Source organism: Cygnus olor, chromosome 1 (assembly GCF_009769625.2).
Source record: "Cygnus olor isolate bCygOlo1 chromosome 1, bCygOlo1.pri.v2, whole genome shotgun sequence".
In the NCBI taxonomy this organism is placed as follows: domain Eukaryota; kingdom Metazoa; phylum Chordata; class Aves; order Anseriformes; family Anatidae; genus Cygnus; species Cygnus olor.
Window position 1 is genome coordinate 28464881 of NC_049169.1, and position 27376 is coordinate 28492256.

Here is a 27376-nt window from a genome sequence, read left to right on the forward strand (position 1 = left end):
ATGGAGTCTTTTGAAGGACCTAGTAGGGTTAGCAAGGCTAACTTATTAGAAGTCCCTACTGTGAATGATTTCTCTTCTGAAGATGAAGATGTTAAACCTGACATTAAACATCGTTTCTCTCCACTTCCCCGAAGGCGGAATTCTGCTTCTTCAGAGGAAGAGGAGGCAGATACCCCCACCACCATTGCAAGAAAAGTTTCGTTTGCTGATGCATTTGGGTTTGATCTTGTGTCTGTTAAAGAGTTTGATACATGGGAAGTTCCAAATACAGCACAAAATAATGACTTAGAAGATGAAGTGTTCCCTCAGGAGGAATTTTTTTTGTCTCAGCTGTTTACATTACCTGCTTCACAAGAAGAACTTTTGCAAAAAGTGCGAGAGCAGAAAGTACTGCTGGAGTCAATTGTGTTCCTGCCTGGGATTACCTGTATGAACGGTATTATTAGAGTCCTCAATGTATCTTTTGAAAAGCAGGTATATGTTCGAATGACACTGGATGACTGGGTCAGTTATTACGATATCCTAGCAGAATTCATGCCTAATTCTTGTGGCAGTGAAACTGACCAATTCTGCTTTAAGATTTCTTTAGTGCCTCCTTATCAGAGAGATGGAGCCAAAGTGGAGTTCTGTATACGATATGAGACATCAATTGGTACTTTCTGGGCAAACAACAATGACAAAAACTACACTCTGATTTGTCACAAGAAAGAAAATGTGTCCAAGCTGGATAATAAACCACACAGAGAAGCTACTGATAGACATCTTAAAGGCTGCTTAAAGACAACACCAAGCAGGTGAGGTTACATCTTCCCTTTTGTTAACTTACAAAATAGCTGGCTAATTTTAACTTTCTAACTTGCTGAAGCCAATATTCCCATGTTGACTGTTGTTGTTGTTGTTTAAATAATATCAGACCAAAACTTGTTTTCAATAAAGCTCTTGCATATATCAGACAGTAGTTTTCTGCAGACAGTTGGTTGGAATCAAACATCGTAGTTTTAATATATGGCATGCATGCCCCTCATATGAAAAGTAATGTGAGGGTCTACAAATTATGTGCTGTGTACTGATTTTGATCTCTGTAGCATATAAACTGAGCTGACATCAGTGGTCTGGTGAGCCTACTTTGCTCTAGACTGAAGTAGCTGTACGCTTAAAGCACTTCACATTCAGTCCCTTGGTAAGTCAACAAGAATTAAAAAGAAAAAAAAATCCTGGATTTTCACATAATTTATTTCATATTTCATTCTCTATGTGCAGCTACTAAAACAGAAATGGCAACAGTGGGTCAGGAAGCTGGTAACTCAGGGAAGGGTCCTGTTGCAATTAGAATAGCTGGTACAAACTTTTCTGCAATTGGCTGGGCTGTTCTGCAAGGTGCATCTTAGAGTAACAAATCCTTCTCCCTGCCATTGGTTGATGTTTTGTTTCACAACCGGTGAAATGAATAATGATTTATAAGGCAGAACTGGTAACATAATAAAAACAAAATGTATTCAATATACATTGTTCTGATTAAATGTAGGCAAGTATTCTGTTGATTATAAAGTGGCAGTAGTTAACTTACAGCTTAACCCCATATGAAGAGAGAAACGCAGGAACAGTAACTTTTAGCTTCCTACTCTGTTTTTAACTCCCCTTGTTTCTGTAAGTAAAACAATGTTGCCCATGTAAATCTAATTCTCAGGTTTTTGTTTAGTAAAATTCCTCTAAATCCATAGAAATTCTGCAGAACCAAATCTATATTTTACCTGCAGCATCCTCTGCAATACTTAGATCCCTGAACTGAATTCATCTTGAGTTTTTACTTCCTGTTTTCTTGCCAAGTAAGATGGTGTTGTTTGATTTCCCAGGTTTTAACTGCCTGCACTCTTCCACTGAACAGAACTGGTGGGGAAGCAGGAACAAACCTGTGGCAGTGGCTGGAACTGAAAGAGAAGGGAATCCTCCAAGGCTTCCCCTAGCAGAGCCTCTCTGTTCTGTCTCCTCCTGTAGCCCAGGCTCACTGTGCTGAGAGCCTCTGGCAGCTCTAAGTGCATGAGTCCTGTGAGGGAATGTGTGAAATACAACTTAGTGCCTGCACCACCAACATGGTGTAAGAGCAGTCCCCAGGGATAACCCAAGGTCCAGTTCATAGACAGTCCAGAGAGCTCTCCTGGCAAGTGTCTCTTGGGCCAGTCCTGGGTCAGCTCACTGGTGCTTCCACAGGGAATGTTCTTGTACGTAAGAGCAGAGGGTTCAACGCATTTATCTGCTGTGTGGTCAGATCCTGACATTTGTGCCTGGTTCTGTACGTTGTATCTGTCCTTCAAGAAGTGTCACATGACTCATTCTGGGTAAATAAGATAGCCTGAGGTATTCTGTAGAAGGGCCTTGATATCAGATAGCACAGGCATATGCAGGCAGTGTGATTTCAGGCTGAGTTCAGGTAGCCTGCATGGAGGAGATGGACACGGAGAGCTGAGTCTTAATTTAGGGAGCCCTGGGCTTCCAGCTGTGTTTGGGACTGACCTGCAAATTTAGACACAATTGGGCAGTTGAGGTTAAGTGACAAAAAACAGTTTAACTCCCTGAAAACCCTGCAGTGATACATCTGGTGTTAGTATAAATTGTAGAAACATTTAATCTGGGGAATGCTCTTTTGCATGTATACGCTGAATATATTATAGATACCTCAGCCACAAACATATATTAGAAAGTGGAAAGAAGATAACGTCTACTTCCTAACATCAAATTACCTTGTCCCTTATCGGAGATGTGAAGTTGTATCCCTCCATATCAGTATGTACCAGAATGCATATATGTATATATGTGTGTGTCTGTGTGCACATATAAATGTGTATATATATATACATATGTAAGCGTACATATGTATGCACACAAATACATATTTGTTCATGTATACACATGTACACACATAACAATTTCTGACATTAAAAACAAAGTGATCAGGTTCTTGTTTACATTAAGATCTGTTACACATTTTTGGCAAACAGTTACCTACATGCACTTTCAAGACACTTTTTAGTGGCAGAAGGATGTAAAGAGTCCTTACATTAAATGAAAAAAATGTGCTACAAGTATTTCTGGAATACCGTTTCAGTGGTCTCTATGGCTGCTGAAAGACAGTGCTGGCAGATTGTAATCCAGGACCAATTTTATGCTACAGGGACTTCATTGACTTCACAGGAGTTACAGCTTTCACCAGTGTAAATGAGGTCACCATCAGGGCCTTTCGTTTCAAAAGAACTAAGATGCCAACCTCCATTGCTCACTTGTTTTTCAAAGTGTCTTTGTACATGTTGCCCCTTTGAGTGAGGAGGAACACCCTGCAGACATCTGCAAAAGTACCTCATTATTCTCCTTCAGACCCTCATTAAAACTCTTTTGCTTTGATGTCTATAAAAAATCACAAGAAAAACAAACCCCCCAAAATTGGCAAAGTGAGGCTGATGATGTGCTGTGACTACTTCATATCATGTTGAACAGTGCCGTCTGTTTCCCTGCTCTCCTTGACAAGCACCCCCCCCCCTCTTTTTCTCTCTTTCTCCTCTTGTTTTATGCTCAAATTGTAAACTCTACATATATGTGCCGTGCTGTATATATAGAGAGTATTTAGCAAAGTGGGGTCCTGGACCATAACTAGGTTGTCCTAGAAGCTGCAGAAATGCAAACAGATATACAGAGAATTAGTAACAATTTTACCTATGGATCACACAGGTAAGTAATATTGTTATCTATGTCCACAAACTGGACATCTTAAATTGATGATTTCTTTATAGCAACCTAAATATAATGATATTTAAAAAGGGCACTTATTTAAGCCCCTAGTTAAAATTTAGAAACCTGTTATCATTTTATTTTTTAAATCTTGGCTCTAAGATATTTATACTTTCTCTTAAAATGTGCAATTTACCTTTCCAGTTAAAAAATAAGACTGTTAAAGAATTATGTTTTTTAAGCAGATAGTCTGATCCACTCTAGGGCATACTTGTGTGGCCCATTAAATGTCATTAGCGAGGATTATTTGCGTTAGTTAAGTGAAAGGAATAATATGCACTTTCAGAGGAAGTTACTGAGGAAACACAATATGACTGTATCATGTTACCCTTAAGAATATGAACCAGGACAAAGTTGTGTGAATAAGGCCAATGAGATGGCTTCCGACATCATTATTAAAAAATAAAATCAAAATGGACTCAACCCTCAAAAATCACACCTGAAAAATATGGTAGCAAAAGGCAAAGCTGCATGGAATAATTAATGTTGAAAACTATCTAGATTCGGATGATCAAAACCACATGCCTATTCATTCCATGTTTTACATGCTTTTGCTTCTATGCCTAGACAAGAAAAAATAGTCTTCTCCCAACCTTTCATAAAATATTCGCTTCCAACTGTATTTTTCCATGCAAAAATTCTCCAATATAAATTTTAACAATTTTTGTTGTTTTTCGAAAAACTTGAAGATTCATAGGAACAAAGTATAGTTTGAAACAATAGTGTCTGAATTAATTACTTTATCTTTAAGTCTATCTGAAAGTGTGCATTTAACTTGTACATACTCATATTTTGGGGGAAAAAATGACTCCTAAAAATGTGAAGGTTGCCACTGGAAAAAAAAAAAAAAAAAAAGAAAAAAAAAAGAAAGAAAAAAAAGAGAGCTCCTGTCAGAAAACAGTCCTCATTTCTATCATATATACAAACATCTAAACATCAAGAAAAACGTAATTGAATTGTATCAGCTCCAGTTTTTCCTCATTTTGTTTGACTTTTGATTTTGGGACATGGATAATGATTCTGAACACAAATTTCTCCTGGTCCTCAGGTTTGGACCACGTGATTTTGTTGTGGACCCCAGGCTCCTGCATCGGTCTGATGAGACAGGGACTGGTTGTGTGTTGCATGAGGCAAAATCCTGTAGATCATGGTGCACGGCGCAGTGATAACGACCTGCAAACCTTTCCCCCCACTGTGGCCAGTCACTGGTGAGGCTGTACCTTATTTCTGTGCTTGGTCCTGATTTGCCATCTGTCAAGAGAGCATTTGGAACAGCAACACGAGGAAAATGGCTGATAAGAATGAGAAATGTTTCTCAAAAGGCTAAAATGTATTTGGACTCCTGTCCTCTGACAAGGAAAGGGAAGCTAATATGTTTGTCATAACTGTTAGTTATCCCACTCTTAACTCTCTAAGCCCACAAATGTTTCACTCTGAAATGATGTTGGTCCTGTGTTTTTCTGGTAATTGCTGGACGTTCTTTTCTCTGAATGGCAGTACATCAATTTATTTCCCTCCATGATGTCTCTTTAAAAAAGAACACAAAATAGGTGATGTCTCATACAAGAGCTGCTCTATGTAAAATGTGTGATGAGAAGGAAAAGATTAAAAAAAATCTGGTCTGTGGGTCACCAATGCCAATTTTCATCAGCATAAATACTAAATAATCTTAATGCAACTGTCAGTGAATTTCTTCTGTGCATGAGTACTCTCCTGTCTTCAGCTCCAGTCTCATCCACTTTCTGATGGAAGGCAAAGTAAGTACGTTGCTGAAGACACGTGAACCAAAAATGTCCCCTTGCCACAAAGAAGGCCAATGATGTTCTGGGCTATGTTAAGCAAAGTATTGCCAACAGGTTGAGGGAGGTGTTCCTTTTCTTTACTCAGCACTAGTGAGGCCACACCTGTGTCCAGTTCTGGGCTCCCCAGTACAAGAATGACATGAACATAACGGAGAGATCAAAGAAGGTCTATGAAGATGATAAAGGACTTGGAGCATTTCTCCCAATAAGGAAAGGCTGGGAGAGGCTGGGAAAGGCTGGTTCATCCTGAAGAAGAGGTGGCTCAGGGGGATCTTATCTGTGTGTATAATTACCTGAAAGTAGAAAGCAAAGAGAATGGAGCCAGGCTCTTTTCAGTAGTGCCCAGTGAAAGAACAAGAGGCAATGGGCACAAACTGGAACACAGAATGTTCCCTTTGAGCATCAGGAAGAGCTTCTTTCCTCTGTGGGTGACTGAGCACTGCACAGGTTGTCCAGACAGGTTGCGGAGTCTCCATCCTTGGAGATCTTCACAAGCTGTTCTGGGCAACCTGCTCTAGGTGGCCCTGACTGAGAAGGAGTGTTGGACCAGATGACCTCCAGAGGTCCCTTCCAACTTCAGTTGTTCTGTGCTTCTGTGTTATGTTCTGGCAGGACTGCAGTGTGCTCAGTCTTCCACAGGTGGATGGCAAACCTGAGCCTAGTTGTGCTGATAAATGCAGTTCTGCATTACCTCCTCTTGGTCTTTCCCACAAACCATTTAAAAAATGAGGACTTCTGAGGAAGATGTTTAGTTTTGCATATACTTTGCTAGGAGGAAAAACTGTATTATTCCCAGCTGGTTCATTTAAAATACGACATTTAAATTATATTCCCTTTTAATCCTTGTTCCTTTGATTATTTCACATCATAATCAGAAAGGGAAAAGAAGAGCTGAAAAGGTGTTAAAATATACGTCTTCTTTGTGTACTACTATTTAATCTCAAGGTTGTTTCTGGCATCTCAAGTCACAAGTTACACCCTGATCAGCATACAGATATGGGATTTGACTAAAGTTTATTACTATTATTAGCAAGTGACTGCAGTCACTGTTTTTACCAGCAGAGCAGCTGCTAGAGAAGCTATCCATTCACAGGGAGCCAGCTAAAAGCAGCACTCCTCTGCTGCTGACTCTAACCTGGTATTCCCTGCCTCCTGGTCAATGCCAGTCTTTGCCAGTTGTAGAAGTAGGTAGGCATCAAAATAACACTTCTCCAGGTACTTCAAGAGTGTGATTATTGGGGAGACAATTTAAGGTGTTCTAAAATATAATTTTCAGACAAGTGGGGTAAAAACAAGCTGTGGAACTAAGGCTGAATGTTAGGAAGTGTTTCTTAATAGTGACGGTAGAGTTATCTTCTGAGGAAATTGCTATAGCCTTACTCTCCAAAGTCAATTAAAATAAGCTAAGATAAACCACTTAAAAATATTCTGCAGGGAACAATCCTACTTGGACAGGTACTACACTCAGTGGTTTAATTTGTCTTTTTTCTATTTATCTAATCACAATATTTCAAAATCCAGACACACTTAATATTTTAAATATGAAATATCTTAAAGACCCTAAGGATAGATATCTAAGCTAATGGCATAAGGCTTTGAAAGCTATCACAGAAATGCCAAAAAAACAGGTGGAATTTATGGATGAGAATGGCATACACATATCAAATATACACTTGCTAACCATACTCGTGACATACCTTTGAACAAATAGAAATACATTGCTCCTGTATTCTATTGTTTAATGACTCTTTTGTTTAGTTAGATACCTGTTTAGCAAGTTGACCAGAGCTGGTAAGGAATATTTCAATATTTTGTCTCCTGTCCACTGTCCAGTTATTGCAGTTTCTAAATGTTCATTTAGAAAAAAATGTTCTATTACATTCATCTTGACTTGGATAAATGTTAGTCCTGAAAAGATATTTAAAGTCAGTGAGACGTTAACTGAGAGCACTAGAGGCATTTTTAATCAATGCATTCACTACCTGTGTCATCTGAGCTGTTTATTCTGATTAGGAACTTTAAGCTATGATCCAGCCATAGCTCTGCAGCTCTGAAAATTGAAGCAATTGACTCAATGACAGTGTAACTCCAGAGAACCGATCGTCTATCATATTTTTAACATAAACTGTTGATGGTTTATTTTCTCAGTTACATAAAATAGAAAAATATGTCCAAACAAATACTTTTCAAGCTAAATACAGTCCCTACCTCAGGGCAAAGGAAGAGCTAAGACCTTTTAAACACTGAGGGAATATATTAGAAGTGGCTATTTGATCCCTAGGCCTTCAGTGACACACACGAAAATATTAGTTGATATGCCAAGGCATAATGGGGGGCTTGGTTTTCTGGCTGTCTCTCTGGTCTCCTTCTCCTGATCTGTAGAGCCAGCTGATACTCTGACACTAAACCCAAAGATTTATTACTGCTGGTTACTAATAACAGCCCTAAAGAGCACTGAAGAGCACTGAAATATGCAATTGAATGTAGTGCTACTGTGAGGAGTCCATGTGAACTAGGTAAAGCTGGCAGTTTTTTTCTTATCTTGCACTTGGGTGCACCAAGTGAACTTGCCTTTAAATTTTTCATTGACACATCGTAGTTGTTCCTACAATAACATTTATGGCTTCTAGTAGTGTAAGATGTTCAAGCCTTTCATGTTGTGATAGTTGTGGAGTTTGTCAGTCTTTCTCTCTCCCCAGTTACTCCAGTAAACTTGCACCAGTATCCCTGAGGTTATTTTTTAGGTTAGATTTTCTTCATAGAAATATTCATTTACATAGTCAGATGTTATTCATAGTGTTCAAATTGCTAAATCATAGGTGCAACCATTTTGAACATTGACAAACCAAGTGAGAAATATTGATATTTATCACAAAGTGACCTTCTTGTTATGTAAGAGTAAGGTAGTGTATGGGGGAAAAAGTTATAAATGTCTCTTCTCATGGTGATAACACCTGGAAATTTCAGATGTTAAGATATTTACTGAGTTTAGAAGTGCCTTCCAAATTTTAGACTAGATCTGTCCTCTCTTGAGAATGACTGCCTAGGGATTTTTGTGGTCACCCATTCTGTTCTTCTGGTATCTGTGCTTTAGTCTCACCTGACTGCCATCCGTCTATCTCTAAGACATCTGTCATCTTCCTGTGTACGTGCCTCAGCATACTGCAGTCAGCCTCTAGGAAATGGCTGTCCCCTGACATGCTGGTAGAGGACTGTTCCTTTTTTTTTTTTTTTTTTTTCTCCAGCTAAGTTCCAAGGAAAGACCAGGTGCCACGGAGCCTAAGGACTTTTTCTTCTCAGATCTACCCAAAATATGTCCAGCTTGGATGAGTTGCAAGACCTGTTGATGGTACTTGCTTTTCTCTCCTTATGTCTTTTAAAACAACGGGAGAAAAAAGCAAGAGAAAAACAAAAGCCCTCCACCCCCAACTCCTTTCTACAACATCATTTTGATATTTTACCATGTCCCTTCCAGACAAAATAGCAACCAAAGAAAGTTCTCCTCTGACCTCAGACTGAGCTTATTCCTTAGGAAACTTGACTCCTGGAGATAAGCACCCCAGCAATAAGGTGTTGCACCACTAATTCACAATGGAGTTGTTGATAGATCTTCTAGCTTTTTCCAAGGGAATCTTTCCCTAAAAAACTTCCTTGTTGCTGAAGTAGCTAGCCCAATCTGTCAAGGGACTTAAGCAGCTTTCTGACACTTCCATGTACAAAACAGTGGTGCAACAAGGCTTCTGACCTGTTTTCTTTTCAACATTTTTATGTAGATATCATAACAAGGTACCACAATCATGACAGGGCTATAAGAAAGCCTGACAAAAGTTGCAGTCTGCCTTTTCATAGTTACTTAGTTCATAGTTCATAGTTTCAGATTAATTTGAGACTTAGGGTTTTTTTTCTTCTTTCTTTTTTTTTTTTTCTTTTGTGTGTGTGCGTGTGTGTGTTCTTTATATCTATAATAATGAGATTTGGGGATAGACAAGGCTATGTTAAAGGTTAGAACCTGCCACCAAATTGGATTGTGCTCCCTTTTCAGACACACAGGCACTAAAATCTTCAAAAGGACAGATATGCACCTGTATTTAAAAAAATAAATAAATGTATGAATGTTTTGGCATTAAAACTCAAGGTCTTTTTTAATGAGCTAGAAAATAAAGACTAATTTCTTGGGACTCTGTTTGCTTTGAGGCAGTGATTATTCTCATCCCAAACCAGGCCAATGCATTTTGTTCTGTGCCACCTATGTCCCTGCTTCAATCATAAACTAGGACTGAAAAATGAAAATATTAGTAATTGGAAAATATAATCCCCTGGATAGCACCAATCCAATAATCTTAATAAAAATAGGTTTATTACAAACATTGCCTGAACCCTGCTGGGAATTATCTTTTCAGAAAAAAACACTCAAATTCCCTCACAGCTGCTCTCTTGATCAATTGTTCCCCTCGATACTATTAATCATCATACTATATACTGCTTATTCTTAGCATCTTTTTCCACTCCACTTTCCAAACTTCCTTTCCAATTTCTCCTTGTTTAGAAGCTACTGACAGTCTTTTATTTGTCCTTTTGCAGGCCCACCTTTTGCTCTTTTCTGGTTTCAGCCCCTTTTTGGGTCATGAGATGACCCAAACTAACAGGTATTTCCTGTATTTTCCAGATAGGGGAATACCACAAGTTAATATTCTCTTTCTCAGATTTCAAACACTTAAATAGAGGTTCTTTTAGACTCTATTTTTGTGCAAGCTGCTTGTGAATGTCGCTAAACTGATTCTCCTGATAACACAGTCTTCTGTTCACAGCATAGTTTCAAAATGGTAGCTTCGGTGCAAACCTCCATTGCTGTGCCAGTGTGCAAATATCCTCACCTACCACTCTAATGATGAGCGGGTCACTGTCTCCATGCCTCTATCCTCTGTGTCCTGACTATCAACAAGGGAGCTAATTAGTGTCAGTCCCATTTGTTTGGTGACACCTATTTACTAAGGACTAGATGGAGCCTTCTCTAACATTTCTGGTAGTTGAAGGTCATATAAGAAAATCAATGCTGCCTAGATTTGTAATAAAGGTTCTGATTTTACATACAGCTTCATTCTAATAGGATCACTTGTAACAGCATAATATTTTTTAAAAACTATTCAGTATTTTCTACTTAATGTTCACATGGCCATTCATTTATATCTGTTGATAATTTTTTTTCCAGTTTTTGCTTTAATTTCTGTAACTTTTTCTGTGTGGTCTCAATTATTTAGAATCTAACAATGTAATTTAAACAATTGTTTTCCACACTGTTTAAATTATTTTCCTGTTGTGTTTGTGTTTTTCAAATACCTTCTTAAAAAAATGTAAACACAAATAAAGAGCAATGGTACTGCCACAGGTGGCACATGCACATTGCACTGACATGAAACAGAAACTTTGCGGTTCCAGCACACACAGCATCTCTACAACGTGGAATCATCTGAAGCTGAAAACTCTTAGGTAGGAATCAGCCATATTTTCAAGTGGAGTAGTCGTGTAAGTAGAAATTCAGATGTGTGTTAGGAGTGTAAACTAAAAGACCAGAAATAAGAAATGGTGTTAGCTGAGCTTCAGTATCATTTGATCACTATATGACATGGTTGTGATGCTCCTAAATTGAGCACAACCATTAAGAACAGCCCTTCTTAAGTAAAGCCTTATAAGTAAAAGCCTTAAAATTACTTAGAACATTTCCCTGAAAGGTGGTACAGCTGAGCACTTAGTTTCTTGCAACTTTCTTTCAGAGCTACTTTAACTGATTTTTTTTCCCCTACTAATGGATTTGGTACTTCAGAGATCATATATGCTGCAGTGTTGACACTGACTGCCTTTTGCTGTTTGCTGTCTTTGTTCTGCTGCTCACTTCGTCCTCTCCTCACAAACCATGGACAGACACTCTGTCCAGTTTTGATCGTGCATGCCCAGGTTCTCTGCCTTCTTGGTCAATCATAATTGTCCAGTTGGCTAGCACTCTCCATAGGGAACAATATTTGAATTTTATCGCTATGTCCTCTCTTAAAAAAGCAGAGGACCCTTTAATTTTCTCAGGTAGTAATGTTTCTTTTCTTATATTTTTTTCACATCTACCAATGTCTATCGCAATGTGTCTTCTCATGCAGCGCACATCTTTTTTACTGCACCCTAATATTTATTTGATGCAAATCTTGTTTGAATGATTGAAATTCTTTAGTAATCATATAAAAAAAAAAAAAAGAGTCTTATTCTGTATTTAGATGATTCCTCAGGAAAAATGTATTCCCTTAATTTCTAGCAAATTCTTATCAATACCTTTATATACAAATTGTTACAAAGATAAGCTATTCTTATCTAACGGTTTTTAGGAGTTTGAGACAGTCTCAGCAGGAGTTGCTGAGGGATGAAACTTCTAATGATGATTTAAAGCAGTGAAGTGTGTAGGCTGAAACTGAAATAATTATTGCTGTAACCCTCTAAGCACTCTAAGTTCCTCAAGAGAAAATACTTTGTTCAGAACAGACCCCAAACAACAAAATGCTAAAAAAGTAAAAGAAAGTTTAAAAAAAAAAAAAGAAAAAAAAGAAAACCCTTGGAGCAGGATGATAATTTAGAACTAGGATCAGTCTAATGTGAGGATGTTCTCAACAACTACTCACAAATGCATCAGACATCACAATTAAAAAGGAATAATAATTACAGTCCCATTCTAAAGTATGTAATATTCTATTCCATTCAATAAGCCATGAACACTTTAAAACCATCAGTGTAATCCACAAACCTATATTTACAACATTAAACTGGATGTTCTGCCTTTTCAATAACTGTCATCTCATCTCTATTATTTTCACCTCAGACTCTAATTGTTTCTTTTATAGGAGCTAACCTACCAGTGTCCTTGGCAGTACAGTTTATGGCTCATGCATTTACAGTAATTGTTTGGGCAATTTGCCACACAGTATAACAATCTTCACATCACAATCAGTTTTTATAATAAACGGCATTAGTTGTGAAAAATACAAGTGATGCATGATTCTTATGGTAGATAAAGGGCACTGAAGATGCCCTTTAGAAAAAGAAAGGAAAATGCTCAAGCCTTGAACTGCTTGAGAAAAATACTGATGTCACAATAGAGCTAATTAATTTGATGGTACAAACAAGCGGGGGAAAGGGCCTTGCATTCATTAGTGTCAATTCCAAATGAGAGCATACCGTTCATAAAAATAATATTCTGCCTTCATTTAGACAAAACGTGCAGGTAAACAAACGAGATATAAGCACCAGTTCCTGCAATAACAATGATTTCTCTCCTTAGCTTTATCAAGACTCTTTCTGTTTATCTGCAGGGAGCTCAAGTCCTGGGTAGGTACAACTTGCAGGCAGACCTGGAGAATGAGGCCAGGTCCTGCTGCCCACCAGCCTGGCTGGCTCCAGTGTGGCCACCACTGCCAGGTGCAGCTACCAGGCACGGTATGGTCTGCTCCTTGGAAGCAGAGCACTTTAGGACTCCTCTCCACCACAGAGAGGTTGTTGCACATAAGGATACCCTGCTGCATGCAGCTCTGCTGCAGGCATTTTGTAGCCTCTTGACTTTCAGGTGCCTGGAAATAACAGGTGAAGCACTGTGCTATGGGAAGGCTGTTTGGCAGACCTCCAACAGGCACAGCCTCCTGGGATAGAAATTCTCTAGAGTAGAAATAAGGTAAATACCCTCTTATGCTGGTGTAGCAACAGGCATGGGAAGGTAATCCTCAGCCTCCCTGTCATCTCCATGCCATCTGACAGCCTCGGCTTGTGCTCAGGCACAGCGAAGCCAGGCCCCAGGGAGCACAAAGGTGGCTTCAAGCCAAGGTGGTGCCTCCCCTTCTTGAGCTATGCTGTGAATTCTCTGGCAGCACCAGAGCTTGGGACTAGTATTTATAGGGTGTTGGAAACATGTGTGATAAGAAATCCTCGAGAGGTTGTATTATAAGACTATAACTTCAACAATTGATAACACGGTCATCAATCTTAAGCAGTAGGAGACTTGTCCCTATGGCGAATTTTGGACTGAGCCTTATGGAGGCAAGGAATGAGTTTATCTTTATTCGTTAAATACTCGTTTTATATAGTCAGTGAGGGAAATAGAATTGAAATAATTATGGAGAGCCCACCACTCGAAAGTGCACACTTCAGAGATCCAGGTACTGGGATTCTTGGTGGATGTTAAAACCCTTTCACAAGTTGTACATAGACAGACAGGCCAGGACATGATTTTCATCTAGATCCCAAAGGGTGGTTGGGATGTACCTTCAGTGGTAGTCTCACCATTATGAGACCAGAATCAAGCTTATGTTTTTACTTACAAATAAAGCATTTTCTTCTCTGCATGATTTGGTTTTGTTAGTATTTTCTCCTCTGTTGCGCTGGTATTTTAAGGCCAGTAATAGAGGAAGGTTTTAAATGTAATTTTCCAGTAAGCCAAAAGTTTACAGGGTTTATATCAGTTAAAAAAAAAAAAAAAAAAAAAAAAAAAAAAAAAAAAAAAAGGAGAGAGAGAGAGAGAATTTTTACATTTCATTTTTACAATTTCATACAAACAAATTAATAGAATATTAAAGCTCTGTTAAGAATTTCATGCATACTTAGTCTTCCTACTTCTTTCCAAAATTCCTTCTTCCTTAGAAATTTGTTTTTGTTATAAGCTTGTGGGTTTTGAATGACATTGCCTATGATACTACCGATGTTCAGAATTACATGTGAAAAATCCTGATGTAAAGAAACTATTTGGTTTCTCAGAACTGCTATTTTAACCTAACTCCTTCAAGCATTTTGCAGTCTTTATGCTTCCTATGCACACATAAAATTTTTAAAATATTTTTTATTGCTGTTTGATTTTTTTTTGTTGTTTTTAATATAAATGTAGCTGTTTCATTTTCTACTTCATTCTGCTTCTAATACAACACAAACCAAGCCAAACCAACAGATCTTCCCTCCTCAATCCTTCCACTTCTCCTTAGGTCTGAGGGATTACAGTTCTGCAGGATCACTGTTGGTCTCCAATGACATCTCAAACCTAACCACTTACTTGCATGGATTTGCTTATTCCTCTCCTGGTTCTCAATAAAATATTACCAACACATTTAACTACTTCTTTTCAAGAATCTCATATGTTGTTTACATCACAGTGGAATAATTCTTTAGCAAGCCTGGCTATTTTCAGCACTAGATACAAAAGGACCGATTGTATTGAATATTGATAGTACATTGGGCTTCTCTTAGGTTTAGAAATTAGACCTGATATTAAAACAGAATTACTGTATAGTTAACACTTAAGTCTTGCCAAGTCCTCTTATTTTAGCTTCAGCTCAGCTTCAGAAGAAGGATTATTTTGATTTTGAGTACGCCTTGAAGTAAAATCCAGAAGCATGAAACATTCTGTGATGGTCTAATCTTATCTGGATTTTAAAATAAAATAATATCCCCAATTTTTCTCTTATATATACTTTTGACTAATTATTTGAGAAATATCTATTTTTAAATGTCTTAACATCACCATACCTCCTTACATTTCAGACTGAATAAAATATTTCCACATTTAAATATAAGATAGTATAAAATTATTCATGTTACATTAATTTAAAGAAATTGACAGGTAACCTTTTATCTTTCCATACTCTATATTCTGACAATGTTAGTTTTCTCTCATATTCTGTAAAATAAATATCTTGTAATTTAAGTGTAAAGGTACAACATAAATGGATATAACACAGAACAATGCAAACTGTGTGGCAGGTAATACAAACATACTGACACAATTTCTGCCAAATATTTGTGTGAATTAAAACCTTGACAAGCTATAAGAACTCCACCCATTATGAAGAGATTAGTAGCTCCTGGCTATAGGCCCAATTCTAGTGTAGCCTAGACCAAAGCACCTGCTGTTATGATGAAATGAGCACTAACTCTCAGGGCATATAGCTACGAAGGAGTGTATAATATAGGGCTGGACTGGGACTGGGGGACCATGAAGTCTTATCCACTGGGAAACATGTTGTACAAGCCCATTCACAAAAGTGTGTTTCCTTGATGAGACCTTCTCAATTGCTTGCATCTGGTACTTGCACTGAAAAATTGGTCCAGGATGTGCTTTTCTAATGCTTACAAATCTTTTAAGTTTCCACAACAAATGTTCTTGGCAACTCTTTCTATTAATATATTAACAGAGTCTTGCTGCTTAATATCTTTTCTGCCCTCTCAGTATTTACCTCTCCGCTATTTAAATAGAGGACATTTATTTCTCCTCTCCTTTCTATATTTTGCTAAACTAAAAATAGAAATCCTGTTTGCCTCCTTGGTTATGATTTTCATCCCGCTCGTCTTCTTGTAGTTCTCTTCTGCACCTGTTCCAGTCTGAAATAATCTTTCTTGAAATTCTTGAACTGGCAAGGAGTTCTTACCAGTGCCTGGTGCTGGGACATGAGCATTTCCTGGAAATCTTTCGTTACTGGGACACATTACTCTCTGACATATTACTGCAGAACCCTGCTCACTGTGTTGCCACAGCCAGCTCACACTTGGAAATGTTGGCTTGGAAATTTCTGACAAAAACAATCTCAGATTTTTCTTATTCGTCTGTTTCTTCCAATTCGTGAACTCTCATTTTGTAGCAGAAATTCTTTCTAGTCCCTAAATGTATAACCCAGCACTTTATAATTTTGAATTGCATCCCATATCTATTATTCTTATCCTCCAGGCCACCCATTTCTTTCAATCCTCCTCTGTGTTGGTGACGTCTCCCAGCTTCCTATCTGCCACAGATTTAATTTAACTTTGACTTTTTGTGCCGTGGTCTGTAATAAAATGACTGAGTGATCACATGGCTGGTCCTCTCGAATTCCAGGGTGATGTCTGCCAGCTCGGCACAGCCTGTCTTGCAGGGCCCTGCTTGGCATCAAGCCTCTCTCCCACCTCTGAGCTCCTGCTCTGATCTCCCTCCTCTCCAGTTTAATTAATAAATTTCCCATGTGGCTGCATAACAAATGCTTTAATGAAGTCCAGATAGATCAGATAACTGATTTTTAAACAAGGGAAATACAGTAATCTTATCAAAGACAGATATTATCAGGTGAGTCTGGCATTTTTATGTCATTTGCCATTTATCTGTATTTATTCTCTCCTTTTAAGTTTTATTCTAAGTCTATTGTGAAAACTTTTTGGAGATACCTGGGCCTGTAGTTGCCCAGACACTACTTCTCTCCTTTTTCCTTAATATAGCTAATACTTTTCCTAGTCTTCCAATACTGTTACAATAGTATCAGTACCAATCTGATGGATTTGAGTAGCAAAGAATTTCAACTTCTGCATTTTTTCCTCTTTTGGGTCTGTCAGTATTTGGGGTTGGGGATTATCTACTTCTCTTAATTGGAACATATCTAAACAAGTTCTGCTCCCAGATTGAATTAAATAATATCATTTTCTAAGTCTGTGTTCCCATCAATTATACCCTAATCATCATGTTCTTCTGAATGAGGTTCTGCCCCATTAGCAGCAGTGGGGTAGAAAATTTTCAGAGAAGTCTTTTGATTGGGGAGTTATACACAGATTATCTGAAATCTTGATCAAAACTTACTTCTAAAAAAAAATCCTGTTTGACTCAAAAAGGCCAATTCCAAAGCCTTGAAGTATCCTACTGTATCCCAACCCCTTCTGAAGTCAAAACAATACTTTTTATTAACTATTTTTTTTCCCATTCACTCATACATTTTCTACCTAATCTTCACATCTTTAGGTGATCATCTTTATGGTTCAAGTCAATATTTTTGTCTGTTTGGGATGCAAACAGAGCAACTTTGAGACTTCTGAACTCCACATAATGTCCATAACTTTTCATAATGTCCATCAACTTTTCAGTCCTCTCAGTCCTACTAACTAGTCCCTGATCTTTTCATTTGTTCTCTCTAAATGCGAAATTATAGCGATAACCTATTCTCATTCCTGCTTTCTTTTTATCACTCAGTCCAAGTGAATGGTAGTTCCATCAAGAATGAATCATATGAGCATAAGTATTTTTTGAAGCTGGTAGAAATTCTTAAGTTCCTGATATACTTTATGAAGATGTACTCCATTCATCTGAAGGAGAAAAAGCAACTGAGCTTCTACAGGTACAAAGGTATTTATTTTGGAGGGGAACTGCATTGGCTGATATCATTATTTTTTCTAGCCTGAATTTTTATCAGAATATCTGGTTTCACTTAAAAATAAAAATAAAGATTTTAAAAATTAACACAAATTTTGTGTCTCTCAATACACAATGTACGTACATTTAGATCCTCCCAAACCACAGTGAAATAATTAACTTAGAAAATAAAAGATGAATTATTACAATTAAGAAAAAAAAAATCTGCTCATGGAATTCTTATAGTAAGCTAGGTGCATTTCGAAAAATACAGAGAAAAAACTGTAACTAGACAAATGTCTTCCATAAAAAAAAACAAGGGGAAAGGACACTCTTGAAAAGCATTATTGTCAAATGATTAAATGTCTGGTAGTAGAGATTTTATCCCATCTAACTGTCACTGCTTGTTAAAGGGGCTAATATTTATGGGCTTTGGGGAAATATTTCTCTCTTTAAGGTGTACATATATTTCTGAGATTGTTCTGTGATTACACCAACCTATAGACTCAACATCTTCATACAACTTCTTAGATTAAAGAAGTGCTGTTAAATTGCTATTGTTTTATGTGCATTGTGATCCTCAAAGACAGTAGTGTTAACATCCTCAATTTAGGGTAATTTCAGATTTCCCACTACAATAATTACCCAAAGATAGATATTTCTGATCTAGAAGTAAAATAAGGAAAATATTGAATTTCCTCCACTGAATTTCCCTTCAGCCAGGCATTGGCAGAACAGCGGTGTACAAATTATGGGCTACAAACTTACAATCTTTATAAAATTCAATGCAACAAGCAGGTTAGTTAGAAACAAGTCATGTTAGAAGTCCTGAAGTGGTGCACTATTATCTTTTGCTGTGGATCCAGGCTTTAAGGCTGTATTATTGTTGATATTTATTACCTTTATTGCAGCTATGAAAAGAAACTTGTGGACCAGGGCTCTATATGCTATCAGAATAAGAGTTAAGGACGAACACAGCTCTAGTCACAACAGAAGAAAAACTGGGTTGCTCAGGTCACACATGGTATGTTACAGCCCCAGCTGCTAAAACTCATTAGCTATGTTCCAGTTTGAATTTGAAGTCACATTGTGGGATTCACTTCAGCTAATTTTTGTTACCTAAAACATATGGTTCCAGCCTAAGGCAGTCACTATAGTCTTTTCCAGAGGCAGAAAAGCTCCTTCAAAGGATATTTCTCTTCATCTTGTGAGAAAAATCTCAATAATTTTTTCAGACGGGGTCTTCTGTGAAGCTATTTTATTCATGATTGCAATGGCGGGCGTCCTGCAAGCAGGAGCACACGGTAAAAGTTTATCATAACCTTATATTCCTATTACCCGACACCTGATTTCTCCCCTGTTTCCTCATTGGCTGAGTACTACAGGTTCACAACATACTCAACACCCATACCATATATGTGCAATTTTATCTGATCAACCGTTATTTTCTCCTTTTCCTCTTTTGTTCCTTCTTCTCTCGTGACTAGAGGGCCTGTGATTTTTATTTTTACTGATTTTGCACTGCTCATCCTGTTTTTCTTAGCTATCCTCCTTATTTTGGGACAGTGGGACCTTCCCCTTATCTTCTTAACATACTCCCCACTGCTATGCTACTGTCATGCCTGCACAATCACTTTTGAATATGCAAGGTTAGTGGAATTTTACACTGCAAAAACACCTTCTATTGCAAAAACACAACTTTATTTCTCACAATCTCACTGGTGATGTCCAAGGTAGAGGGAAAGAATCTCTCCTCAGAAGTGTTAGTCTCTCATCAGTGATGATATGGGTAAAGTACACAATTGCCTGAACACAGGTGCTTAGAAAATTAAGGCTAGATGAGGTAAAACCCATTGTAGCATGTCTATAAGCATACAGCTTCAAGCAGCTTTATTCTTATACATTTAAATGTTCAGAAAAGAGGTGCTCCTTTTTAACAACCTTATTCAAAGACCGTGTCCATATTTACACAGAAAAATTGTTGTTGTTGTTGTTGTTGTTTTAAACAAAAACAAACAAAACACAAAAAAACCAAACACATCACTGGAAAAGGAATGCAGGAGGCTAGGAATACAATCCAGTTTCTTTTTTTTTTTTTTTCTTTTTTTTTTCCATGTAATGAAAAATAAGCTAAGGATTCAGGATAGTACATCCAACTTCAAGAGCAGTTGGCAAATCTGCCCTCCAGTTTCTCACAAAACGGTCTACACCCTGGTAGTTTGGGTACTTTTTGGATGTGTATGCAGTGTGTTTTTTAATCTCCTCAGGCTGTGATAGAAGCTGAATGTACCACTGCATCTTGTATGTAAGCTCCAGCTGCCAGTAGACTATTACATCAGATAGGGGAATCCCTTCTTCTGGGAGTGCTTCTTGAAGGACAAGAGTGGGTCAAACTCCATTTCTTTAAGGAACAAGTGAGGGCCCTTTCTAGCAGAAAAAGATGCCATCCCTGCTTCCTGAGAGTTATGTCTACATAGCTGAAAGCCGCATGAGGCCAATTGTATTCAAATAAAGACTTTGAAAACCTTTTTTTTTTTTTTTTTTTTTTTTTTTTTAACACCAGACAATAATAAGTGGTTCTCTGCTGAGTCCATGTGGTTCAGGATCATTATTTTTGGGTGACTAACTCAGCTCACGTGTTATACAGAGTTTTGGCCCCTAATTTTGCTTTTGTAGATAGCCCATTAGTATCTAAAATCTTGTATGAGTCTATCTCATGGTCAACCCCCAACTTACTCACTGTCTAGGCTTATGGAGACAGGTGGCTGAAAAAGATGCAAAGAGGCAGAATGAAACTGGGGACTAGGTGTAACACTAAGAGAAGCATTTGAATATCACAAAAAATAATGACGAATAAATAATAAGGAGTGATGCTTTACCTTAAAAACCCCACAGATTTCCTGAAAATAAAGGCCTTGCTCTGCCAGCCTTTTCAGGAAGAAATGCAGATTAGTCTGACTATAGCAACTGTTGGCAGAGGAAAGTACAACTTGGTGTGAGTAGGAGAATGAGAAATATACGGAGGCTATGCATATAGCAGAACTCAAAAATGACATGACATTCATATGAATATCAAGAATATTCAGTATTATCGCAATTAATGGTGAAAAAGAACTGCTGAAAGAGTGTTAAATCTTGTGCCTCAAGGACAACCTCTAACAACAAAAACCCAAGAGGACATTTAATAGGGCAATGCAGATTATCCCATGTCTTTTCCTACAAGAACTTTACATCTTCCCCTGAAGTACCTGATGGTGACCAGTATCAGAGATCAGATGCTAAACTGGAAGGATCTTCTGTCTGCTTTTGCCTGGCAATCCCTGGAAAGGCTGTATTTTAAAAAGTTGGTGACAGCTCATGTCTAGGTTCTTTTAATGAAGTATAAATTTAGAAACCTCCTTCTGAATTAAGCATTTTAGGTGGCAGAGTTAATGTTATATCAATTTGAATGAAAGAACCTAGAATAAAATAGAAAGGGAAAAGATTAATATTTGAAAATTAGAAAGTAATTTTCAGTAACACAGGTGGACGGCTGGTTGAAAAATGTATAAATTAAGACCTACAGGAAAAAAAAAATCTACCTCATAAAGAAAGCATTAGAAGTGATATAATAATTTACATTTTACATAAGTGACATTCTTTTTAGATTTTCCCACCGTTATACTAAAGGTTACATCCCTGTAAGCACACAATTCCAACTGCTATCACTTTGCATTGATATTGATGAGGACTGCAGGCACTCAGCATCTCTCTGTAGGTGTTTGTCGTGTTGGACCTGGCCTTTGTTTTCACAGCCAGCAAAGCAACAGAAAAAATTGCACCAGCTGCAGGGAAGCAGAATTCATTCCTACCGGCCAGCCATAGCTTAGCAACAGGATTTATACTGCATGCATGCAGGGAGAATCTTTTGATTTATTTCAGGTAAAAAAAGATGTCTTTTTTCCAGAAATCTCTGTATACAAATATTTAAAATTATAAGCAAGAGAGAGGCCCGGTCTCCTAAGCACATACATCCTTCCAGACCCTTGTCTGACCCCAAAGGTACTCTCTCCTGTCACTGACCCATCTAATCACCTTTGTGCTGCTTTCTCAGAAAAGGCCTGGGAAAACCCATCAGCTTTGCAATGTAATCTGAAGGTCAACACATTTTCATTTTCTTGACCAATTCTTTCTTTGACCAAGACTTAATATCAGGTCATTCAAAAAAGCTACATTTGATAAAGCAGTTATCTGCAGAATTTCAAACAGCTTTCAAAATGTTGTGTAATTAACCATCTGTCTTTATAGCTGAGTCTAAGAGGAATTAGAACAAATTTTTTGTACAGAATAACACAAGAAGTTTATTTTTGTTTAACAGCAAAGAAGAAATATTGGCAACATCTGATGATGACACATGGAATAATTCAAGGACTTCAGGTACAACACCTGGCTTAATTAGTTTTCCTTACTGCTCTTGCTAATTAAAAGCATACTGTAACAAACAATCCCATGGAAATTATTCAAGTATGTTTTTGTTAACTCTTCAGACATAAACATCCCAGAGATTGTTTATTCACAAGCAGAAGACAAAGAGACTGAACCAGCTAATGAAAATATAAAAGATAAAAATGCAGAATACAACCAGGGTGATCACGAAGATGATGAAAAAGAATTAGAGTTGCTGGTAAGTGTTATACAATTATATCTACAGTTTTAAATGATATGAATCCATTTACTCTTCAAAGCTGGTGAAATGCCCCCTTTTAACAGAGCTGACTGATGTACTAATTTACAAATGTAAAGCCTTGGTCTGTACTTTCATTGAATCTCTAACTGATTCAACAATAGAAGGTGCTTTGATTTCAGCATAGTGCATCAACTTTTTCTGGTCTTAAATTAATGACTTCTCCCTTTTACTTCTTTACCAGAGGCTCTAAGTGACAGTTTGAAGGAATTAGACAACTAATATTTCAAAGATCTCTCATCCTAGTCTCTAGGATGGGTATATTCTTACATAAATGCTTTATATTTGGTATAATTCTTTTATTTATGGTACCGTTAGCCTTTTATTTTTTTTCAACAGATATCTATGTAATGTGCTATATGAACAAAATACATATATATATATTTTATATAACAGATTTTTCTATATCAGTATTTGGCATTAAATTTGTTATAATAAATTTCACACTCAGTGAACATTCAATCTATTTGGATTTGTGTGTGTGCATGTGTGTAGTTTGGCTTGCATTTTTCGGTACGAAAGAAAAAAAATGGCAATAAATGAGACATACAGCAATCTATTATTCTCAGTGTCTGTTCTCAGCTCATATCATTTGGGTGCATAGATTCATAATCATAGATTATAATAGCTATCACCTGTGAAAATGTGAATGTTGAATCAGGAGAGGAAGATGAGAACCATTCTTTTTTTTTTTTTTTTCCCTTACTGATATATAGAGAATAAATTTGTCTTATATGAATATATTTTTCTTGCCTTTTCTCAAAAAAAAGTTCCAAATTGTTGCCTATTGTGGGACATTTCACTGCCTGAAAGTCAATCTCTCTCTCTCTCTCTCTCTCTCTCTTTTTCTTTTATGATGAAACAAAAAAGGAGGACCTCTAAAATCCCTTGTTGTTCTCAGTCCACTCTGTTACAAAAAGCAGGATCAAATATAACCGTTTGTTTATCAATTGCCAGGATTGTCTGTACAATAAATGAAGGGGGAGCTATAATTTAGATGTTAATTTGCACTATGCGCTCTTTAATGAATTAAACAATGAAGGCTTATAATAGATGGAAATACAACCAAATCTTTGAAACGCACAGGCATTGGCTCACAAGACAGCTGTGCAGTTGACAAGTAACATGAGCCTTATGTGAGAAGAAGGGGAAATCGTAAGATTTGCATATAATTATTGAGATCATGCAAATGTCAGTTATGAAGAGGGGAAAAAAACACAGGCATCTCACTGTTAAGTCCTGACAGTAGGCATCACCGAAGAACTCAAATACACTTGAGCACCGGTTGGCAGAGGGTCATTAAAACAGAATTTGCAGAGACATTAGCTCCCTCACTTTTCTTTGAGTGACGTTTTACTATTAATAGTTTGCAGAGGCTTTGCAGAAAACATATTAATAAGAGAAACTGTAATGGGGGTATCTACAGCAAGTGCAAATGCATAAAGGGGTGCCCAAGAAGCTAGCCTCTAATTGATCAGCTAGTGCTATCACTGTGACTATGCTAAAGTGAGGAGAGAGTGCAATGACAAGCAGGCATAGCTGAATAATACAATATGGTATTTGGAAGCTGGGAGGGAGAGTGATTAGTTTCTGGCCTTTTACTTTGCTAATCTCATTTCCAACTCATGTCTTACTAGATTGTCTAAAAACAGTCTGGTTGAAGCCTATAAAATGGTCCCTGAGAGAAATGAAGCAAAGATAATCCTTACAGTATTTGTCAGTGTGAAATATGTCTTTGTTTTACTGGACAATACTGTACATTACCAGGCTTTGATGTACTGTATCAGTGCCCTCATTTAAGCACCAGTCCTCCCCCCTCCAATGCCTCCCTCTCTCCAAACCTAGAACCGAATATGCAGAGAATGAATTAGCTTCCCTTTAAGGGAATATTCTCTTCAGATTTAATTTGTATAAAATGCACTAGCAGCTTACTGAACTCATGAATAAAGAGAGAGGGTTCTGAATTCTATTTTATTTCCTGCTCCTTTCAACACCACCATAAAGCTCATTACCTATGTTAAAAAATACATACAATGCAAATTTTGCAAATGGTTTGGAACATGTTCCATAAAAGCTTTGTTACTGAAAACAAAACTTTCAATAATAAAATCCTGCCTCATTCATTTGGCATATTTTTGTAAAGCGCTTTTTGATCATTCTTTTCTAATCTATTGTTTCAGCTAAATCAGCACTTCACAGGAGCTAAAGGTACCTCTACCAGAGATGAAAGGAATTTAGACACAACAGAACCAGTTAATTTTCCAAGTGAAACTGAAAGATTGGAGAGAAAGCTAACCTGTAGAGAAAGAAGCAGTGACTTGCTGAGGCACCCTGTGCCTATCGGTTCCTCATCTGAAAATACTTCACAAGAGATAGGAAAAGAATTAAAAGACAATGCCAAGTATTCCATAAGAGATTATAATAGTCAGCCATTAGGAAAGGAAGTCACTGCTGGCTCGGCAAACAGCAGCAAGCAGTCTTGGGATCATACTGGTACCAGTGATACCCTTTCATCAGCAAAATATTTTCCTGGAACAAAGCAGAATGAGGCTATTGATATTGTGGCTACTATCTCAAGCCGACAACGAAAGAGCCACACAGATATTTCAAGAGGTGAAACAGATAGTGCCTCAGGAAGTAGGATGATGGAGAGGTTATTCATCAGTGAGGATGCTGCTGATACCTCGAAAGAGGCCTGTGAAATGAGACCAGAAACCATTTCCTCAGTGCATGATGAATCCATGCAATTAAATACGTGCCTAATAGAAACGCTGGACGGCAATGCTAATCCAGCTCCAGAGCACCAGGCGCCGCAAACGACTCACCAAACTCTGGATTCATTGTTGTCAGCCACTGACAAAAATGAAGGAAAAGTCAAGATGATTGAAAGCAAAGTTCGGGTACATTTAAAAGGAGATTTATATGCCGACACTTCTGCAAATGCTGATGTCTCAATAGATTCCACAAAAAGCCAATACACACACACAAAAGGAGCTGGTGAAATGTCAGAAAAGAACTATAGCACAGATACAGAGAAGGAGAAGAAAGTCATCGAAGTAGCAGACTTAGCACTAATTGGAGAGGAGGAAGCACCCAAATTTTTCAAATCACAGAGAAAACATACTACTAAAACCTTCAACACATTGTCCCTGCCTGCCGAAGACAACAAGCATGCACCCGGGCCTGAGCAAGCAGATCCCAGGGCTTGCTCCCCGGGGGATGAAAGCAGAGCTGAAGACACTCAGGAACACAGAGGATTCACAAGGTTAAAAGACAGAGGAAAGTCAGACAACAGAAATAAGGGAAGACTGATAGGGAAGGAAAGTGAAGCAAATGCCACAGAACAGGCATGGAAACGAGCAGATAGTGGGGTTCGGTGGGAAGCGGTGGGTGATGCAAGGTCTCAGAGTACGGCTTACACAAAAAAGCTGTTTACCTGCCAAGAGACAGAGAGTTGTGAAAAGTCTCCTGTCTCTGAGCATGGTATTACAGGGAAAGCAGAGGCAGGTACAGCTTATATAATTAAAACAACATCAGAAAGTGCTCCAGAAAAAATGTCTGCCAGTGAAAAAGCAGTAATTGCTAAGCTACCTCAAGAGACTGCACTAAGTGACAGGCCCACAGAGGAAAAGGAAACAGCGTTTGATACACATGAAGGGAGAAATGATGGTTCACATTATGCTCTTTGTCAACTCAACACAGTGGGTGTATTATATGACACCGAATTTGAAAAGGAATCAGTTTTAGATATTTATAATGCACGCGTACATGAAACACTGCAAAGAGAAATGATGTCTGTATGCAATAGCAGGGAAAAACGTGCCAAAGCAAAATCAGACATTGGCAATATTCTACCTGTAGGAGAAGCCATAAAGGCTTCTGCTATGGGAAAGAAAGATGGCTTGGGGCAGGGTTTATATTCAGAAGAAGTATCTAAATGTTTCTTGAGCACCCAAAAGCACCTATATGGTGAGGAAGTGGAAGAGCTCTGTAGGGAAGAAAGCTACCTTGGAACACCTTCCTCTCTGCATGCTAAAGCTGAAACAAAAATGTCACCCTCTGGTACAAACACTATGCCCAATTACCACTATAAAAGCTCTTCAGTGGCATCTTCTGAAGGGTCCACTGTGGCAGGAGACAAGGACCATCCATATATTCACTCTGATTTCAAAGTCATTGAAAAGGTTTTTGCTGAGTCAGGATGTGATTTAAGTCTACCAAATGAAATGACATGTATTAACAAAAACCTCTCTCCTGAAGCTGGAAGAAAAGAAGTACCTTCCTCTTCAGACACAGCCATTTCTAGGGAAGAAAGAGGGAAGAATATAGGTCAATGTTTCCATCAAGCAGAATTCAAACAAGAGAAGTCATTGAGGCCAGAAATTTCAATTAGTGAGCCTACCGAAGAAGTTGGCAGGAAGGGCTCTGATTCTGACCGTTTAATAACTGAGGGGAAAACACTAAATTGGCTTGATGACTCACAGAATGAAAAGCAGCATATTTCTCATTCTGCAGATATTTCTGACCAGAAAAGTGAAGCACATATGCTGCCTAGTGAATCTCCAGGTTTAAAACATATTGGTTGCAAAATCTTTTATTTCTTCTTCTTTCTTGTGTTTGCTGCAACGCTCTATCACTATGATTTGATGGTTTGTCTTGCACTCTACCTGTTCTCCTTGTATTGGTTATACTGGGAAGGAGGAAGAAGCAAGGAGTCTGTCAAGAAGGAATAACATTCTTTGATTGTCAGCTGTGCTCAGGATCCATGGTCAATAGTCTCCAACTCCTCCAAAACATTTTCACTATTAAAGAGCTTATTCATTGTTAGAACCAAAGCAAGGTTTCCACTGAAGCATCTTTTTAAAAAGATTACATATGAAGTTGAGCCTTCATATAAGTAATTATACTATATAG

General features: G+C 37.8%; 1 protein-coding gene across 1 annotated transcript; it reads left to right on the forward strand.

Moving 5' to 3' along the window:
* Positions 1 to 27376, forward strand: PPP1R3A (protein phosphatase 1 regulatory subunit 3A). The gene is made up of 4 exons (XM_040545549.1): positions 1 to 794; positions 22097 to 22155; positions 22266 to 22402; positions 24643 to 27376. The coding sequence occupies exons 1-4, from the start codon at positions 1 to 3 to the stop codon at positions 27193 to 27195; spliced, it is 3543 nt and encodes a 1180-aa protein (XP_040401483.1). The 3' UTR covers positions 27196 to 27376.